Source organism: Triturus cristatus, chromosome 2_1, assembly GCF_964204655.1.
Source record: "Triturus cristatus chromosome 2_1, aTriCri1.1, whole genome shotgun sequence".
Classification (NCBI taxonomy): Eukaryota; Metazoa; Chordata; class Amphibia; order Caudata; family Salamandridae; genus Triturus; species Triturus cristatus.
The window spans coordinates 1,105,510,110-1,105,531,853 of record NC_140581.1 but is presented as its reverse complement, the minus strand read 5'-3'; the positions used below and the strand labels follow the sequence as shown (position 1 = coordinate 1,105,531,853).

Sequence of the window (21,744 nt, the reverse complement as noted above, 5' to 3'; positions counted from 1 at the left end):
GAAGCATACTTTGCACTTCTTGCTGTAAGAGCGTTAAGTGCTCTGAGGACATAGGACGGCTTCTTGGTGGTATTGTGGGTGGAGTGGAGGTTAACTCCAGACAGTAACCGTATTTTATAATATCTTTGACCCACCTGTCCGTGGTGATGGAATTCCACGTGGACAGGAACCTTTGTAGCCTTCCCCCGACAGGTGTTATGTGGTCGGGAGGAAGGGAGAGGGCGTCACTGCTTGTTCTTGGGGGAGGACCTGGTGTTGCCGTAGCCGCGTCCTCTGCCCTTTGTGCTGGAGCCACGATATCCACCTCGGGTGTTTTTATCATAGGTGGTCTGTGTATTGCCTTTGTTATATGTTTGTTGTGACCCCTGTCCTCTACCTGCTCCCTTGTTTCCGGGGCGACGAAAGGAGCCGCTCCGAAAGGACTGAGTTTGTAGTGCGCCCATGGACTTTGCAGTGTCCGTATCCTTTTTTATCTTTTCGAGGGTGGTGTCAACCTCTGGCCCGAATAAATAGTCGGGGTTGACAGGCTGGTTCAATATATTGTTTTGTACCTCAGGCTTGAATCCTGAGATCCGTAGCCAGGCATGTCGTCGCAACATGACGCTTGTGTTTATGGCTCTGGCAGCCGTGTCTGCAACATCTAGTGCGCATTTGATGGAAGCGTTCGTTAGTAGCTGTCCTTCTCTGATGAGCATTTCTGCGCCTTCCTTGAACTGGTCAGGGAGATGTTGGAATATTTGCTCAAGTGTGTCATAGTGCGCTCTATCATAGCGAGCAAGGAGCGCCTGAGTGTTGGCTATGCGCCATATGTTGGCAGCTTGGGCGGCAACTCGCTTGCCAGAGGTTTCTAACACCTTGGACTCTTTGTCCGGGGGAGGAGCGTCACCTGTTGTTTGCGAGTGTGCCCTCTTGCGTGCATTCGCTACGACGATGGAGTCGAGTGGTAATTGTCCTCTGATGTAAGTAGGATCCCCAGGTGCTGATCTGTATTTTTTATCAATCCTGGGGTTTATCACTCGTGCCCTGGTGGGTTCTTTGAAAATGTCCTTGGCTGGTTTGAGGACCCCCTTCAACATTGGCAGAGTCTTTACATGTCTTTCTGAGGATGCAAAGGTGTCCATTAGAAAGTCATCTTCGATGGTATCAGAGTGAAGCTGCACCCCATGGTTATTGGCAGCACGTTCGATAAGAGCATTGAACGCTGCAGTATCCTCCGTAGGAGATGTCTTTGCCCCATAGAGTTGTGGATCCTGTGCATCGAGAGGTGCACTGGGGTCTGCAGGGTCGCCCCAAGTTTGATCAGGGTCCTGCTGGTCATCAGGGTCCGTGTCTACATGGTAGGGGACTTGGTCAGCCATGTAGTCCTCCAATGCGCCTGTATCGGAGCGTGTGGGGGAGAACCGGTGTGGATCCTGGTAGGATGAATGGAAGGGTTCATAAAGGAGAGGTTCCGATTCTGCAGGCAACTTCCTTTTTAGTGGGATCCTGAAAGGGTCCAATGGCGGCTCCGAAGTTATCCTTCGGTCCTGGAGAATCATTCTGCCAGTGCCGGCGTCGATGATACGTGCTGGAGACGTCTCAGCAGGTGTGACCGTAGGTTGGGTGACCCGTGTCCTGAGTTGGAACATTTTTGGGATTGTTGACGGAGGCAAGCCGAAGGTAATGTTGGTCGGCACCGAAGAGGTTGCGGGAGCTCCGACCGAACCGGAGCCCGACGTGTCCTGGAGGACAGGTGTGGTTTTGCTGCCTTGCGTCACACCAGGTCGTACTTGGGGCGCCTTCGAGGCTTTGGCACCGGCCAGGCTCGTAGAGGCGGCCGTAGATTTTTTCGGTGCCGGAGGGTCATCGAGTCGGGGTGAAGAGATCACCGTCAAAGTCTTCGATACCTGAGGCTTAGGTGTCGTCGAGGGAGCGATGTGAGACACAGCAGGCGGTACGGCCCTTGGTGTCGTCGGTGCCGGTAGCCGAGCAGGTTTGTCGGTGCCGATGGCTTTTTTCCGTTTGTCGACTCCAACGTCGCCCGCCTCAAGTTCGGCACCGAAGTCCCTCTTGGTGCGGTCGGTGCCGATGCGGTGCGCTGGCGTCGAAGGCCTCGATCCGACCAGCGCTACTTTCAGTTTCGGTTTCGGTGGAACCTGAGCAGCTTTCGGTTTCGGTTTTGTGATAGGGAAACCAGCCTGTTTATGTAGTAATGGCTGCCGCTGAACGTCCGAGGCCGGGCCCGAGGGCGGGGCCGAAGAACTGCGGGATGGGTCTCGGGTAAGGCCCGAAGGCGATCCCTCGACCGGAGCCATAGGCTGTGGCACTGGTGTTTGAACGGTTTGAACAGGTAGGCCTTGTTCATCATTGGAGCTACTTTCTTCGGCCCCGAAGGCCTCCTCGTCGTCTCCTACCTCGGTGTCGTCTTCACCTCTGTGGAAGAGTGACTCGTCTTCCTCGTCCGATCCGGGTTCGTGTTCGGAAACGGGACTGGAGGGCAAGACTTCCAATTCCTCGACGTCCTCGGCCTCGCCGAAGATGTCTGTCGGGGCCGGTGCCGCGTGCTGCGCCTCGAGTCTCGCCGCTCGTCGATTCCGCAGAGTCTTCTTCGAGCGGAACCGGGCACAGGCCATGCATGTTGATTCGTCGTGGTCCGGCGAAAGGCATTTGTTGCACACCGGATGGACGTCGATGTGTGGGTACTTCGCATTGCATACCGGACACCTTTTGAACGGCGTCCTGGATTCCATCGTCGAAGTCGTCGATGGACAGGTAAATGCGAAAGCAGTCGGTGCTGAAAGTTAGTAAACTAACAAATTCTATCGAAACCCGATCGATAAACAGTACCGACGCGAACTAAAGGCCTTTTGGCCTCGAAAAAATATTTTCCTAACTTGAGCTAAGATAGCACATCCGAACCCAATGGCGGAAAAAAACAATCTGAGGATGGAGAGGATGCCCATGCGCACTGTAGTCCAGGGGAGGAGTCACCTATCCAAGGATACTTCGAAGACTCTTCCAGGACAACAACGTGCAAACATCCGGACCCAACACTAGGCGGCGATCTATGCACAGATATGAATTCAGCAGCCCACATGCCTCGAACTAGCAAGCTACAAGACCTATGCATGGGCATCCCATGCCACTTACATTTACTCTCAGAGAAGTCCAAAAAGTGATATATGGAATGCTTGAATTGTTCCCATGCATTATTAATTACTATGAGAGCTCCTTTACAGTTATCTGTCGGTCATGGCCATTCCCTTTCGGAACTGGGCTATAACCTAGATGCAATGGTTGGACCCAGTTTATACTGAAATGCGGAACACAAAAACTAAAGGATTAAAATGATGTGCAGAATAACTACGAGTAGCAGAGGTAAATTCATGATTCCCAGCCATCAATTATACTGATGACAAGCTATTAACTTTCCTTATTTTGCAGTCTAGGTTTTACTACCTGAGCCACATAAGTACAAATCTGGAAACCACAAGACAACTTAGCACTGCTTTGTAGATGTTTGGGTCTGTGATCACAGGATTCTTTTAGAACAAACCCCATGCTCGGATGCTGAAAAAGGTGGCCTATTTCTGTGCTGGAAGAGAGGATAAATGTAACTCACCAGTCTCTTGACAGATAGCACTCACTGCAAAAAACTGCCCATCGCCTCTCCAACTCACACGAGGTCTACGATCATCCCAAGGCACAGCCGGCTGGACACCCTAGAAAAAGCCAAGGAAAGGTGATGGATAAATTAACAGATGTCAACATTATGTGGCACAAAAGTACAAAAATCTACAAGAGCAGTATAAGTGCAATTATAATGAGAAGTTACAAAAAATATTATTCTCTCCCAGTAAATCAGGAATTATTAATGGAATAAAAATGCAAACAGTGACAGTCAACATTAAATTATACAAGATACTGACTTTTTCCACACATTTATAAAAATACAATACTCTGCAATTCACAAGCAGCCCCCAGATCAACTTATTCTTACTGCAGGCATAGGTCCACCTTCCCAATTACAACCGTCAACAACAGGATGCCTTTACGCAAGTAGTGGTGTGCTGACTTTCTCAATAGCTGTATAGGAGCCTATCAATATTGCCTTGACTCCCCAATGATTGATTTGCTACAAAACCTCGGTATCCATAAGTGAATATTAATTGCTGTCGCCTGATATGCTTTGGATTTATTTGCAACAGGATGGACTTGGTCAACTCCTGCTTATTTATGAGCTTTGTATGTTACTGGGTCTGATATTACTAAATCAAATTGTTTACAAATAGGACCACAGTAGGACTATTTTGCTACCCGATGAAAAAAACAGCAACACATTATCTAAAGTGACAGATGACTGTGTATCTTTTAAGGAAAGAGAGAAAAGAATATGGTCCGAATCCAAATTGTGTTAAATGTGTGAAGTGCAGACATACGGGCGTACTTTTGGTGATGTAGTCTGTTTACTTTATCAATTAATGTCTCTGACAAAGTGTTAGGATTTGAAAGTGAGCCCAAAATAATCTTATGAGTAATGGAATTGAAAAACCAGATTGTCAATAAAAAAACCATGCCTTTCGCTGCAGTAACTTGGGGAGTCCTTTTCCTGATGGTGGAACGTATGCAAGTGTAAAGTACTTAAAATTAAGCACTCTCCCATAGGTAGACCATTCTCTTCCAACAGTCTTGCTATCTCCATCTCTCACAACTCCGATTAGGACATAGATGTGGGTGCAGAGCAGAAGGGAGAGATGCAGTGGCTGAATAAAGTTTTAAGAGATAACAGTAATGTGGTTACTATTGTAAACAATTGTTTCTTGCTCCTGCATTAACCAGTTTCTCCAAAATGCCTGGAGTGTGTCGCTGTCATAAATGACAACTGAATCAAGTCTGGTAAGTTCAATGCCCAAACCTTGCCCAAACATGAACACACTGAGAATGATCTTTTAGACAACAACTAGAAAGCAATGAACTATTTATTGATCAAGGGAATGCTTTCCCTATTTAGAAAATATTTCATTCTTAATGCTGTGCTAAATCCGAAACTGGGCGCAGACGGTAACTGCATACGATTTTGGATTCGGAGCTGGACACAAATTGGGCACAAACCCATGGATTCCCCCTCCACAAAAATCGATCCAGGTATCACCTGAAGGACTGTGTGACCTGAAAACATGCTTAAAAGTGGGAGCATGTGTCAGCAAATAGAAAACGCATGTTACTCCCATTCCAACATGAGGAATACTGAATTGAGAAGCAAGACCACTAGGGGTGGAGATGCAGGAGGAGGCAATATCACAACATTGCTTCTAAGGTACGGTTTTACCAGTTGCAATTCTTACAATGCTCAAAATTAGCCTGTTGTGGTAAGACAAATATATATTCAAGCATCTTCACATACTGCAAAGACTTATTTCTGCCATTGAGATGACACTGGCAAAATAAGGTGAAAAAATACAATACTTTAGGTGCAAGTATAGATATATTAACAATCAACGTGCAAATGCATAAGGCAGTTAAGACTCCCTTCTACTCAGAGCCTAAAAGGTTCCAGATCTTCTTTGCAGAGGTGATGGTCACTAAGAATCCCTTTCTCTATATCACTGTCTTTATATTGCAATTGGTCATGGGTTTCTAAACTAATAACCACAACCATGCATGTTAATATTTAGAATCAATGGAGATTCGAAGAATGGAGCTATCAACAAGTTAGGACAATGACAAAAAAGTTAAAAAAAACATGTATCTGAACTGATTCAATCTCTAACAAAAACATCTAGTGTCAGAAATAAAGCATTAAAGTACTCGATATATTGTGAGAACGGGTTACTGTTATATTAGCAAACCATTTCTTTGGTGCAACTTGATCATTCAAAGCGTTTCAAGGAGCCTTAGGGGAGAATGTTCTAAAGCACAACTGTCTGAACACTGACTGATAGAGAAGACTTTCTGATTTGCAAATGCAATCTTTTGGCAATCCCCATCTTGCCAGCAATTACCACTTGTATGAATAACTGGTCTGACTTATGAAAGGCTTAAGTTCTCTTAAAGCAGAACTTTAGGATTCTTTCGCAATACATGCTATGTAAAGATTTCTCTGCAGCAGTTGATGGATATGGTAACAATGAGGGTAGTACAACCTGCTGATTTAAGTGAAAAACCATAGGTCACTCTGTTGCAAACCACAGATTTGTCTTCAGAACAACTTTGTTATTAGGAAACTTGAGATAAGGTTGTTTGATGGAATAAAGCTTATACTTCAATGGTGCTTGAGACCAACACGAAAGCCATTTTCTAGAAAAATTTATTTAGATTTGTAGGAAGCTGCCGCTCTATATAGACCATGCTTCCCTTACTGGTTTACAGGGGTGCTCTCTTTTGTGGTAGTGTGGACGAACAGTGTAGCCTTCTCAGAGGATAGTGTTAAGCACCTATTGCATACACAGAGTCAGTAAGTGAGGCACACACTCAAAGAAATTCAACACCAATTTATAAAGATTACAGATTTGTATATGAATTAAGACACCTAGATCATCAAAATCATTTAAGTACTTTTCAAGATAGTGATATTTCAAGAAACAGAAATGCACTGTATTTGTATTTTTAAAGCGGTAATGTTATCCTATGGGGAAAAACATATACTGTACTCGTCACTTGGCAACGACTTACAGGAATGTTCTTCTGGATTTAAGGTAAGTGTGGGGCAAGGTTCAAAGCAGCACCAAGAGGTCAGCTCGGCCGGCTCTGGGGCGTTGGGTTGCAGAGGTGCTTTTTGGCGTCGGATAACCCGTTAAAGTCAATGGGGAACTATACCTTTCAAAAGAGGCTGCAAGCAGGGACTGGGGGCCAGCCCGGTAGAACCCACAGCAGGCTCAGGCCACTCAAACTCGGGCTGGAGGACTCGTATGCAGTGGTTCCTTTGTCCCTCGGGGTAGAACTGTTGGAGGTCTTGTGATTCTCGGTCCCTGCATAAATAGGCTGCAGGCGGTGACTGGGCAACCAGTCTGGCAAAACCCATGGGTAGGCTCAGCGCTTGATGGTCTCAGGACCACGTTTGCACCGTCTCCTCCCTCTGACTCTGGCTGTGGAGCGCGGGTGCAAGGGTGCTTTGAGGCATCGTGTCACGATTGGTCAGTGGCTTACTCTATGTCTTTGTGACCTGGTGAAGAGGAGAAACAGCACAGCAGGGCCAATCTCAATGCTGGCCTGGTGGATTGTGATGTCCCTCGACGGTAGGTCTTGCTTTGTGCTGTTGGAGTCCAAACTGGACCACCAACAAGCCTTGGTTACTGCAACTGCACCGGTACACAGGGTACTGGTGCTGGGAGGCTCCTGAGCGTCCTGGGGTTTCCAAACTTGGCAAGGAGAAGGATCTGACCTCCTCGAACATGAAGACCTATCTTCTGTTGCACTGTTTCTTCGGTGAGCCCAATGGCTAGCAAAATGGTGGACCAGCAGATGCTTTGCGGTGCCCACTGATGCAGGGGAGCAGCTTCTCTATTCCATGGGAGATCTTTTAAGTTGTATAGGTGCTGGTCAGTCCTCAAAGGGTTTTGGCGAGGATGCCCAACGTTAGGCGAAGTCGGTCCCAGTGATAGATGAAGTGCAATCAGCCTTGCAGGCTTTTGCGCCAATCTTTGGTGCAGGTCTTAGTTCTCACTATCTTTGGTCCTTCTTCTTCCTTCCTCGGTTCCCAGTAGTCAAATTTGATTTCCTGGTGTCAGGGTGGCACCTAAATACACAATTTAGGGGCTTAAAGGGGAGTAGCCAATGGGCTACTTACCCCTGGGGTCACTCCACCCCCTAGATGATCACTTCCTGTGAGGAGAAAGCATCACATTACTTTTTACTTTGCCTTTTTAACTTAGCTTTTTTAGAACGCTGACAAAAAAGTTATATTTTATATTTTGGGCTTTACTGTGTCCGCATTTACACTTATTGTGCCTCTGTGTGTGGTTTCACTGAAATGTTCTTTCTATTTGCTGCTTACGGGGTACAGGGGCCTCTTTTCCACCTTGCCCTCTGCTTTAGTCGCCCACAGACTGTCACAGTATGCACAAATAGGTCCTTAACTACTTAAGAAGCTCCACTGTGCATCTATGAAGAAGGATTGCCAAAAGCATGCCCATCTGCACTCTGTTCATGGTCACGGCCAGAAAACCTAGCTAGATTCATCTTGATCACCTGCTCCTGTTCCTAGCCCCTATACAGCCATTGAACTTGGTAATCAGCAGCTGTTTCTTTCACACTAGACCCTCCCAGCTATTCCTCCATTGTGACCCTCAAAGGTATTAGACTCCAAGCTGCACCGTTAAATGTCAGATCGCTTGCTAAACACCACATTGACATTCACCAGTTCATTATTAACCACACTATCCAAATCTTCTTTTTAACTGAAACATGGATTGAAGACACTTCCTTGTCAGAGATTTCGCTTGCTGTTTCACTTGGGTTCAAAATTGTCCACATTGTAAAGAAGACCTCTGCGGGGGGAGAGCTAACAATCATTCATCAGAAATCACTGGTAGTGCACGGCTTGAATATAAAGGGAGCACTCATTGAGGGGTGTAGTTTCTTTAATATCACTTCTAATTTAGGTTTATTTATTTACAGTGTTTTTTGAGTGCTCCTTCACTGAGTGGTATTAAAGTGCTATACATTATAACATATATCTGCATATTTGGGAAGTAATATGCTAATAGAAAACATCATGCAACTACAAGAATTTGAGAGAATCCAGAGAGGTGGGGGGTATGGGGTAGCGGTAAGGGAAAGAAAGGGTACAATAGATAAGGAGAGAATACACGCAAATAACAAGAGACTATTTTTACATCAGGCATGTGGGGAGAAATATTAGCATTGTAGAAAGGGGAGGGAAGAGCATTGCATGTAACTTCAAGCCAGATGATTTTTTAATAGGAATGTCTTGAGTTGTCTTCTAAAGGAAAGGATGTCAAGCATTATTCTTAATTGACTGGCAAGGGAATCCCAGATCGTGGGTGCAAAACTTTGAGCTTGGGATGTTCTGAATTTCAGGGGCTCTAACAAGAGGGAGTCTTTGCTGTGAGATTTTAGAGAGCCACTGGAGATTTTCAGCAATTCATTGTTTGGTCTCCGATAGCATGTTTTTTCGTATGCACGTGTGGACAATAATTTGCATTTGATTTCGTTAATATTGTCAGTGCAAAATCTTGCAAATAAGTTTAATTTGTATGCAGAGTGGCTTGAGTGAGTATTTAAGGTTTCTGAGGTGTTCGATAAATTTAAATACTGTGCTAGTTGGTTTCGAGGAGCGGGTGCTTTATGTTTGAAGTAAGAAGCCTTCACATACTGTATTTCCGTTTTGTATATTTTTCTAGCTGCTTTTAGTTTGGATTTATTTCTGGGTGATTTATCCTTTAGCCGTAGTTTCTCTCGAACGTTCGTCCTGGTGCTGAGGTTAAGTTCGTCATTGGACCATGACTTGTGTGGTTACGTTTCTGGGTTGTTTCCATCTTTTAGGAGCTATCGTGTCTTGAAAGTTTTCCATTATCATGGAATAACTCCTTGACGAGTCATTGAAATCTGTGTGAGTGTCTGCAGTGACTAGAAGGGAATTCAGTGTGTCTGTGAGGTTTCTGCATCTTGCAACTGAAATTTTGGCACTATCTTGGGAAAAAGATCTCAATTGAGACTTCAATGGTAAACAGAAGTGAAAAAGACAATGGTATGACCAGCTTACTTCAACCGGGTTGGAATGGGAGATGCTGTTGCTGGAAGACAGGAATTGAAGTGGGTTAGGGTTGTTTTAGGTTGAAACGTTTTACAATATCAGGCATGTTTAGGTAGAGTTTGGATTTGTTGTTTTTCTAGTCAATATTAAAATCCCCCACATAAACACTGTTGGGAAGTGTATTCATTTATGTGTATAATGAAGTGTTTGGAGACTTTAGGTGGTCTGTAAATAAGATGTAGGAATAGGTCCATAGCAGGATCCATTGATATTGATATTTTTTATTTTTATGCTTTTACAAGAAAGATGGCAATCCCAAGGTTGGTAAGATTTTACAAGGGATCCATTTATAATGATAACTGCAAGACCCCCACCCGATGGGCTAGTCGGTTAATTCTGAGGCTATTGTAACCATTTCGTACAGGGGGATCCATAATGAACTGAGAAAAACTGCAGAACCAGAATTCTGGGATGCATATGAGAGCCACGTTATGATATTTGATGAGAGTAGATGTTTATATATCAGGAGCCTATACTGATCTAACATTGTGGAGAATGCATTGTAAATAGGCTCTTTTCTCATTGTGTATTTTATATATTGTCTGTATGCTGATTACAATTAAATTATCAGGATTGGCTTGGATGTCTGAAGGGACTGGTCTCTCCGTGAAGAGTTGTGCACGGATGATGACTGTGCATAGTAGTTGTTGCCATCTAATGGGGCTTGGGTCTCTGGAGGTAGTGGCCTCTTCCTGAAAAACTATGCACAGGGCATAGAGGGAGAGGATGGGGAGAGGATGTTGGCTAATGGCTAGGGCGGTCGACCTCGAAGCTGGGGAACCGGGATCGAGTCTCGGCAACGACGCTCAACATCCTGTGATTCTGGGCAAATCACTTAATCTCCCCTTGCCTAACAAAAATGAATGTGTCCATCTGTAATCAAACTGGTGCTCATGTAAAGCGCTCTGATACCCAATGTCTCGGGTCTAGTACGCACTATATAGAACTCTAAAAAATAAAAAATAAACTTTACAATGGGAAATAGTGAGTAAAGTTACTACAATGTGTAAAAGTAAATTTACATGTGTAGATTTATTTTTAACTTGCTACTCCGTGTTTTTTTTCATCACTTGGCTATTACCGCTCCTGATATGCCAGATGATCCTCAGACCAATCACACTCGCTTTAATACCTGGCAGGCATCAGCCTTAAATGCAGTGGCTGTTTTAAGCAAATCATGTTCCAAAGAGCTAAATTATCTGCTTCTTGGTTAACTTTTTTTTTGTAAACAGAGTTTTATATAGCACAAACTTGACCCGAGGGTATCGGGTATCAAGAGCGCTTTACACGAGCACCTGTTGCGTTACATGAGGACACATTCATTTTTGTTAGGCCCGGGAAGATTAAGTGATTTGCCCAGAATCATAGGATGTTGAGCGTCCTTGCCGAGACTCGAACGCGGTTCACCAGCTTCAAGGTTGGCCGCCCTAGCCATTAGGCCAACTCCTCTCCCCTTACTCACTCAACTCGCTAGCTGAGACCAAGCTCGCCTGAAAGGGCCTGGAAGGGATATGGCAACACAACTATTCTTCAGCTACAAAGAGCAAACACATCAATGCACTGAGAAATTATAAGAAGGAGATCACCAACACCAGAACACAATTCTATACTTGTCGCATGATGAAGCTAACTATGCGCAATAAAAAATGTTTAAAGATTGTTCAGGAGTTTTCCAATAAAACCTCAAAATATCTTAATATAAAGTTCAAAATACAGTAAAGAAGCCCATCATATGCTACTGTACTAAATTATTTCAGTCTAATAACAAAGAGATAATGAAGGATAAGCTCAAACATCTTCTTTGACCATAGAAACAAATCAGGATATATAACTGTGAAAAAATAGCCTGCCCTGCATTTACCGTTTGCTTCTGCTGAGCTGCCTGTTTTCCTTCCGATCCATGGAACTGGGTCTCCTTCTTTCCCCAACCCAAGGTAATAAACTTTCCTGGGAATGAGAACAGTTCAAAGGAAAATTAGTAGAAAGGCAGTTTAGCACATTACCCAACAAATTACTTTCATACCACTCGACTTCACGTTCTTCCTTACAATGCACATTTCTGCCATCATCAACAAATTGTTGTTTCCAAAGATAAATGAGAATTGGGCAGCTGGCATTCCACTTATCCCTTACTGCAAGAGTACATTTTAATCATTAATTACCTGCAACACCAGTTCATGAAATACCTTTTTTTCTCAAGACAGCCAATTGAATGGAAGCAGAGTTGTCAATTTTAGACACTTCAGACTTTAACAGACCCTCAGACAAGGTCCCAACTACATCTATAAAGCATACAGAAAGCGTAAAGCACGATTGCATTCCTTTAAATAGCAGTGCATTTCTTTCAGCAAGAGGCAACACATCTGGAACAGTTTCCTTATAGTTATTATGAAATCTGTTTATTGGCATTTCGTTAGTATAGACATAGCACATGTCATAAATGAAATATCACACAGGCAATGAGTCAGTCACTCGGAGTAGTCCCCGCCAATTGTGAGTACGGCGAACAACAGGATCAAACGCCACCCCCATGTGCAAAGCAAGATAAAACTGATAGGTCTCAGGACCACCGCCCGTATCTAAACAGTTCCATAGAACAACAAAAAGAAAGAGGCAAAACAACAGAAGCCCCAGCACAACAGCAGCAGCAGGTTCGGTCTGTAACCATATGATCCCCAAGGTACTTCTCCCAGTCCAGCCCCCCCCACCCGGTCCCCACCCCCCGGTACAAACAGTTCCATTAAAGGCAATTGTCAATGTCCGCACACATGCCCGGTTCGATGAGGGCCTCCACACCAGTCCCCAAATTAGACCCCCTGGGCGCACCTCCGTTCCCCTCCTCTTCAGGGAGTGCCTTCGCAGTACTTGTCCCACAGAGTCCCAGGGCATCCCCATCCAGCTGCATCAGGGCCTGCAAGTGTGCATCCCACTGGTTCGCTATAGGTGTGCGCCTAAGGCCCAACGTTTCTTCCCGCAAAAGGGCCGTACCCTCCGCCCCCGCCCACACCAGCAGGGAACTCCGCCACGCTTGCGCTCGGGGGGGCTCAGCCGCCTTCCAGCGCTTGGTGATTAACCGCTTCGCCACTACCAAACCCAGGTCGAGGAAGCGAGAGGCAACCTTCGTGGGGGGAGTTCTACGAAACAAGTGTAGCAAGCAGGCCGGCCATTCCTGCGGCGCCAGCGGACCTGCACACTTACTTAACGCTCCATGCACCGTCCGCCAATACGAGTCTAGTGCTGGGCAACTCCATAACATGTGCACCAGTCCAGCATCCAGAGCCTTGCAGCGTGGGCAGTCTGCATCCGCGCGATGGAAATATCGGTTGATAGAGTCAGGAGTGAGATATGCTCTGTGTAGTATAAAGTACTGAATTTGGCGAAAACGCAAGCTCCTGGGAACCCGCGTTGGCCCCCGTAGTGCATCCCTCCATTCCTTGTCAGCCATGGGGCGATCCAAATCCGCTTCCCATTTACCGCGCAAAGGAGACAGGTCGGTCGCCACCTGCGTGCGCAGGAAGGCCGCGAACCAACGGATCATGTGACTGCCCCGTCCCATGACATGGAGGTACTGCATCATGAGGTGCTGTGCAGGCTCCTCCTGAAGAGCTCCCCACCGGTTCGTCAATGCCGCGATCAGCGAGCAGTGACGGAGGAACTGACCGGCTGGTAACCCCGTAACAGTTTCCTTATAGTTATTGTCTGTTTAGGGATAAAATAAAAGCAGGACAGGCCAGAATGCTGCTCTATATATTTCAATACAATTTTTTTCTAATGGGTTCCGTTTTGATAATCTGGGTATCGTTAAAGTCATGACTAGCCAGGGATCCCCGACTGGGGTTGTTTGTCTTAAGGAGTATGAGGGGGGCCCATGGTGCAAATCCCTGCTACAAACTAGCCTCCCTTAGGCTAGGAGGAGCCGGTGACATCTATGCCTTAAAAGTCTTTGGTAGGTTCTGCTCAAGTAGCTAACTTTGGTTGCTCTTCCAATTGTCACATCTGTTTTTTGGGTGTAAACGTATCACAGTAGCCACTATTCTTGCCTTAAAAAAGCAGCATTGGTTTTGCTTAAGGCAGCAAGTTTGATTGTTGCTCCAAAAGTTATTTCAATCATTTTGTCTAATTTCATTCATTTGGCAATATCCCAGTCTTGAAAACGCTGTCACTGTCACCATCTCGGTTACTGGGCTTACTATGAGTTCACTATTGTGAGCTGAACGCATACAGTGCTCTCTCTACACTCCTGGGGGTAGATCTGAACTATGAAAATGCCAAGAACCAAACATTTGGCACCAAGTAGAAATTAATGCTAGAGCACAATTTGCAACAAATCGTCTAGTAGAACACAAAATATGATTCACCCCTGTGCTAAGCCTTTTTTTTGGCTATTTGGGGTTGTGCGTGCTTAGGCCCCTGTAACTTTTTGTCCACATAAGCTCTTGGAAAGCAATATACCGTTACATCCACTGGACCTTTCGAGGCTGTGCGGCTGCGGCGGTGGTAGATGCGGATGGCGGATGGCGTTGAAGGATGCCAAGCGTTTCACTGATTGAAGCGACCTCAGGGCTCCAACTACGCACAGGACCCGGAGCGGCTCTTCCGTCCGTCTTTCTTTTGACGCTGTAAGTATACGTGTATGCGGTTTCACGCCCGCGGTCATGGTGAAGTTTGCGGGCTGATTTACTATCAGCGGAGGTAAAAACGTGCCGTTGCTGTGTGAGGGACAAATCAACTCTTTTTTTGATACTGGTTCAGATGCTCAGGTTCTAAACATCCGCTAATAATGGCATGGGTGCTGTTATTTGAGCAGTGCAGGTGCAGCCTGTGGACTCGAGCATCCAGCAGCCTCAGTGGCAGGAGCTGTTGTCATCATTCTAGCGCGCCTGGAGGCGCTTTAAAAGCTGGCATGGCTCCCGCAGCGCGGGACCCGTTATTTGAGCAGTGCAGTGGTGGTGCAGCCCGTGGACTCTAGCATCCAGCAGCCTCAGCGGCAGGAGCTGCGGTCATCATTCTAGCGTGCCTGGAGGTGCTTGCTTCTTGCCTGGGATTGCTGGGATCGCTGTGCTCTGTGGACTGCGCACTCGGGGAGGCCGCCGCTTGACATCGCTATCCGGGACTGCGAGGACCAGGGTGCTCGTTGGTCTTTGATCGAGCACACCTGTGAACTCTTCCCGGCCCCTCCCCCTTTCCTAATATTTGCACAGCATAAGAGCCCCGCCCCTACGCGCCAGCGGAACGCGTCTGGGGCGAAGACCGGGCCCCCTGAGGCCCCCAGAGGCACGAGGAGACCGGACCGGGGAACCCCTTCTTCTTGCCAGTAATCGTGAGTTCTGATTCAGTTGACTGCATTATTTATCATGGCCGAGACTTTGTCCACAAACACGCCCACAATTACTGGTGGTATAAACAAAGGTACATTGGACGATTATTTTACTAAGGCTGTTGCGGCCATTGGAAAGGAGACTATGTTAGCTGAACGGAGGGCTGAGCGACGTCGGTCCATAGAATGTATAAAAAATAGGATGCCTATGGATAACCTGCTGCCTACTACCCCTTCTGAGATAAGTCCTCCCACTCTTACTCAGGAGGCATTAGCCATTGACAATGTTCCTATGTTGCTCCGAGACACTGAATCCCCACCTGATAAACTTAATTGTCCGTATGTTTCCACTGACTTACTTCCCTCCAGCACTTCTACTAAGGAAACTGATACGATCATTGTTCCTACTCAATCCGTGGTTAAACCCACTAAAAAGAAGGTGGGGAGGGTTGCGGTGACTAAAGCTCCAAGGCCCCCTCCCACTAAAAGAAGAAAGAGGTTAGGTGATCCGCCAAGGGATAAGATTAATCATTCTGATTTTGGCAAAGGACCCATTCATACTCTAGAATCTGTATCCTTGCCAAAGGTAACACCTATTTTATCCACAGTACACACCATGGCCACAAGCACCTCTACTTCATCGGTACCCTCCTTTTCTGACCCGATTTGTCCCCCGCATTGCCTAACTAACGAAGGTTCGATGGTAGCCCCTCTCGAGGGCATCGAACAACTGATAAGGTCACTCGTTTTACCTTTAACTGAAAGATTAAAAAATATTGAGCAACGCTTAGGGGATTTAGAATTGGCTATCACTAAACACGCGGGGGTATTCAAAGACCACGTACATTCAGTCCTGCCCCCCCCCCCCCGTGGTACCAATGTCACCCTCTATCCACACCAGGAAAAACGATTTGGTTGGTCTTGATAGCCAGTCTATGGCCAAATCTTCCAATATAGCCCATTACCACCAAGTACAAAATGATGTGGGTGAAACGATAAAGGAAGTACCTGACCCTACCCTAGGAATGATTCCAAATGTGAGGGGTGGTATTCATCCTCTAGTTAGGGCAAGAGACCGACCAAGTCATCAAGTTGACTTACCCCCAGAAGCAGTCCCATATGTGGTAGTGCTCACGAGAGTCCCGCTTCTGGAAAAGGGCAAAAAGGAAGGCTTCCATGAGCTTAAAAATAAAACCATGCATTGGCTCATGCTAAATAGGCCCCTTCCCCCTAATGTCAACGGGGAGATATTACACGTCCGGAGACTCCCTTGGTTGGGTTGTAGAACTAAGGATATTGAGGGGGACATAATTATCATTAATTTTAGAGACCCCAGAGCAGTTACCCACATTCTTGATTACCCTCTGGGTAATACTTGTGGCTCCATTAAACCCCGCGAATTGTTATACTTTTATCCAAGACCTCCAGTCTTTCACAACGCATATCCCAGGGCCCTGGCCCGAATGCCGACATACCCCCTTGCATTCTCTGTACCCTTTGATAACCATCATTATATTTATGCACCCATTCCCGCGGCCCACGAAAACGTACCAGATTGGGTCACAGTGCCGTTCGGGAGCTATCGACATGGCCCTAGGAGGGTCAACTACAGATCACCATTTACCCCCCTGGAAGTCGTAAACAGATTCGATGCCCTATCAGGCGTTGATGATTGCGATTGACAGAGGAGTCTCTCTAATAACGGGCCCTGTACTCTGGAGTACCAGGTTGTGGATACTGATCTGACTCCCCCACTGCAGATTTCTTCCCCGCAACAATCTACTCCCTCTGGGCTAGCTCTATTTTCACCTGACCCCTATGTATTGCCCCATGAACATGTTTCTGTGTTAGCAGAGGGACCAGCTACAAATCCACCCAATCCTGTATTCGGGGGGGGAGAGGAAAAATGCGGTGGGTGGGCGCTTACTAAGACAGATCCTCCCGACACAGGTTGTCCCGGCCAGGGAACGCTCTGATACTGGGGTTCGGGCCCCCTCAGGGCCAGCACAAAGTATTCCTGACGAGATTGTTATAAGTACAGCTAAGGATTTGAGGTCGCTAGAAATCCTATCTTGGAACATTGCTGGGTTACCCAACAAGTTAGATTGCGGTGAATGGGCAACCTTCATAAAGAAATATGATATATGCATGTTCCAGGAGACGTGGGCTAGAGAGAACTATTGCTACCCTGGGTTTGCAACCTTTAATGTTTTAGCCAGATGGGGAGGGAAGGGACGCCCGTCCGGAGGTTTGTCAATATGGATTGGCTCCCATCTTGGCTGCAAGGCCGAGATTGTAGAAACCAATTCAGTTGACATCTTGTGTGTGGTCTTACGTTGGCCCACTGGGAAGGGCCTAACACTGGTAAACGTATATTCCAGACCGGTTGGAGTTTCGGGCACCTCAGGGACAATGGAGGACTTGGTGACATTCCTTGATTCTCTCTCTAGTTCAGTAACACTCCTGGTTGGAGGTGACTTCAACACCCAGTACGAACCATTCCCGATTCATCTAGATGGGGTTAGTAGCGAGGAGGATGATCTCTGGGATATTCCAAGTATTGCGGGTCCACCGGTTAGGTCATGCTCACCACTCCTACTCCAAATAATAACAATGATCCTTGCAAACTCACTTAGAGCTTGCAATGGCAGGTTCAAAGAGGACACACCTCCGCAACCAACCTTCAACAGATTAGGCCAGGAGTCTCGGATAGATTATATATTGATCAAACTTCAGGACTGGAAACTAGTTTTAGATTTTAAAATAGCCCCCAGGCTGGACAGTGACCACAATGGCCTGACCCTCTCCCTGGCTGCTGACGGATTTCTAAATGCTGCTGCCCCAGAAAATAGAGCATTCGCTCCAAGTCTAACCTTATCTAGCAACAGGCGAAGAATAAGGTGGGACAAACTCTTAGAAAAACCAAACTGCATTAGGACTATCTATGAGCTAGTGGCATCAGCCCTTGAAAAGGTGGGAAGACTTCTCCCACTACTGCCCTCGCCTGATGGGTGCCTCTCTCTTGGGGACATTCATCTGAATCTGTGCAATAACCTCGCTGAGGTATTGAACCCTGTGGTCCGGGGCAGGAAAGTGAAGAGAGAAAGAGCCTCATGGTTCAATGCTAGCTGTAGAAAAGCCAAGGCAGACCTTCTCCAGGCATTTAAAAGTAAGGAGGCCTCATCGGTAATTAGGAAAAAGCGGGCTGCTTATAAGCTCCTTCTTGAAAATGCCAAAATAGATTGGGACTGGGAGAATTGGTCAGAAATGACATCTGCACTCAATGTCAGAGACCCTAGGAAATTCTGGCAAATAGTCAAACATGGCTCAGTCGAGCCTGTTATGGCTATAGAGGGAAACATCGCGCCTGAAGTGTGGGAGGAACATTTTTCATCGCTCTACAGTGTAGCTGGGCTGGATCACCTAGGAACTCAGGTTGGGGCAATAGCCTCCCTAAGCACTGATAACTCTTCCGCGATGGGTGACTTCAATTTGGAGGAATTGGAAATGGCAATTACTCGCCTTTCCTCTGGAAAAGCGCCAGGTCTTGATAAGCTCCCAGGCGACCTTCTAAAGCACGAGGTTAGAATCTGGGCCCCCTACCTCCTGGTATTGTTCAATGCCATCGTCCACGGTATGGCGGTCCCCCCCACTTGGCTTGGGGCGGAGATCGTGCCTATTTTTAAAAGGGGCTCACCCCTACTCCCGGCTAATTATAGACCGATCACTCTGATAGACGTCCCTCAGAAGCTTTTTGCGAGGCTTCTGTTGGATCGTCTCTTGGACTGGATCGAAGATAGGGACATCTTGAGCCCCCTCCAGGCCGGGTTTCGGCAAAAGACTTCTACCATAGACCAGGTCTTCAGGCTGTCCCTTTTATACTGGAAAACAATACAGTTGGAGGGTGGCAGCCTCTATACTGTATTTGTGGACCTAAGGGCGGCCTTCGACCTGGTTTCACGTGGTAAGCTGTGGGAAGTGCTGGCTAGAGCCGGGGTGCCAGGTGATCTTCTGTCAATGATCATCCGCCTCCATACCAACACCTATGCTCAAGTGAGGTGTGGTAGGCATGGCTCCTTATCAAATAAGTTTCCCGTTGACAGAGGGGTAAGACAGGGGTGTGTACTCGCACCGACCCCGTTCTGCCTCTTTGTCAATGGGGTTGTTGATCACCTTAACGAGGTCCCCAATTCCGACGTCCCAAAGCTGGCGGGAAGGAGGGTTCCGGCAATTATGTTTGCGGACGATACCCTCCTTCTCTCCAAGTCGCCGATGGGAATTCAGCGTGTGTTAGATGGCTTTGGGGACTTCTGTAGAGAGCACGGTTTGGAGATTAACACTCTAAAGACCAAATTTATGGCCTTCAATCCGCCACCTAGGTTTCACCGTATCCCACGCATAGGGAATAACACGCTAGAACGAGTCAACACCTTTGAATATCTTGGTGTAACCCTTAATGAGAAAATGGGGTGGGGTTCGCACCAGGAGAAAGCAAGGCTGAAACCAGCGCAACACGTGGGTGGGATATTAAGGTTGGCGGGGAAGAATAGGTCGACCCTCAAACCCATAGGCCCTCCGCTCCACATTTACAGGGTGCAAGCCAGAGGAGCCGTTATTTATGGCAGCGAACTATGGGGACATAAAGTCTTGCCAAGTCTGACAAAAGAGGAGAATAGGTTTCTTAGGTGCCTAGTAGCCCTCCCACCCAGCACACCCCTAGTGCCATTAAGACTCGACCTAGGCATTAGACCCCTGGAAGAAGAATTGGCGCTCCGCCCTCTGATCTACTGGCGTAGATTGTGGGCGGTGCCCGAATTGATTCACTACAGACAGGGCTTGCAGGAAGTCCTGAGTCTTCCTAATTCGGGGAACATTGCCTGGTTCAAATTTGTAAGGAATAGTCTGGTGGGCTTAGGCCTTGATGCTCTCTGGAACGACCCCCTGGATGCTTGCCCCAGACTCTCAAAAAAGGCCCTAACTAAATTGCATTACAACTCCAAGGCTCCCACATCCCGACCTTCCACAACCCTAGGGACTCTAACGGATCAATTTCTCTGTATTAAAAATGCCTACAGTTTGGAACTAACCCTAGACAATATTTACCCTGTATTAATTAGGAAGCTCTATCTACAATGGAGGCACGGGTCCCTGCCGATACGTGCACTCACTAGTCATTGGTCTGCGTCTACACCCAGCACTTGCCCGGCATGCAGAGTAAGCGACGAATCCGAGCTGCACATTATATTTTTTTGTCCGGGCTATAGTGAGGCGCGCAGAAAATGGATCATTCCCATTTGTAGGAATTTGGGTTTTACTAGATGTCATGAAGCCTTCAGAATACTTAAGAGTGAAATGGCTGCTCACATTGTGTTTGCTGTGGCCAAATTTCTGGGGGCTTTCTGGCATACGAGAAAACGGTACCTGAAAATGCTTACCTGATTAAACTTGCACTGGGCTAAATTGCACATGATTTTTTGTAATTAGCGGACATATAGTAATCCTGGTGTTTTTAATGTTGCAACCATTTTTAACTATTTTCTAACTATCCAATGTATGTTTTTAAACGTTTTTATATTTCTATCTTATGTACCTTTTATGGAGACTTTCTCCGAAATAAAGTTCTTTTGACTTGACTTGATTCACCTATATCCAACTTAACACAGGATCACCGATGAGTTGACTTCCCACTACAACATGTCACACGCAAACATCCAACAGTAATGACTGAACAAAACTCTTAAATACATTGAACACAACACCCAGCACCAAGCAATGGGCTTCCCTGTCGACCCAGAAAGTTCCTAAGCAACTGGCAAATTTCTTCAGCTTTAACACATAAACAGTTCAGAGAATAGGACAAAGCAACTTAACTGTTAAAATGACAACACAATACCCATGCTGCATAATCACCAGCTAAATCAGACTTTGGTCTGCAATGATAACTTCGTAAACATACAAAAAGTCTCCAAAACTGCTAAAAGCACAGCAAGGCCATATCTGTGATAGAGTGTATGGTACACAAATGGCAATAACATGCCAATAGCCTAACATGCATGATTGTTTTTTCTTAAAAGGTCATTAGAAAAGAGTGCTTTACATAGGCAATTACTTTTTTATGATTATAGGGTTATATTTTAGCTTTCCTAAAGAGTGTATCTAATACTGCACACGCGACAATTTGTTCAGCATTCATGAAATAAGCGTCCAGTGGTGGAGAATTGGTGCTATTAGTAAGGTACATTTAATATATATGATGTGATCTTCATTAACATTCATACAACAAAAAACAGCAAGCTCAGACACACCAGTGGAGGTTAAGAGTTATAATAAACAGAACCAGAGGTAGCAGAGGACATTAGACCAAACTGGTGTGGCCCATGTGACATATGCATTTGCACTGATAGGGAACACCAAGAAAAAGACAATTCAGGTGCATTATTACAGTGACTCATTTTTAACACTAATACTATAGAAATTACTATTGTGAGAGTAGATGCCCACTCACTAGCCTGGTCCCAGGAAGCGATAACATTGCATTCTCCTTGTAGCAACACACTTTTCTCTTTCGACCACAAATGCACCACCTAGACAAGATGAGGAGTTTCTAGGAGAGGCCCAGCTTCCATTATTTGGACCAGCCATAGGAATTTCCTCAAAGGTCAACTGATTGTGG

At 46.2% G+C, this 21,744-nt stretch overlaps 1 protein-coding gene across 1 annotated transcript in view; it reads right to left on the bottom strand.

Annotated features, from left to right (window-relative positions):
• ELP1 (elongator acetyltransferase complex subunit 1) overlaps positions 1-21,744 on the bottom strand; it is a 754,242-nt gene that overhangs the window by 617,130 nt on the left and 115,368 nt on the right. The window contains exons 6-7 of the mRNA XM_085636502.1: positions 11,616-11,701; positions 3,602-3,701 (exon numbers count right to left, since the gene is read on the bottom strand). Coding sequence (XP_085492628.1) covers positions 3,602-3,701; positions 11,616-11,701 — 186 coding nt within the window. The remainder of the gene's footprint in view (positions 1-3,601; positions 3,702-11,615; positions 11,702-21,744) is intronic.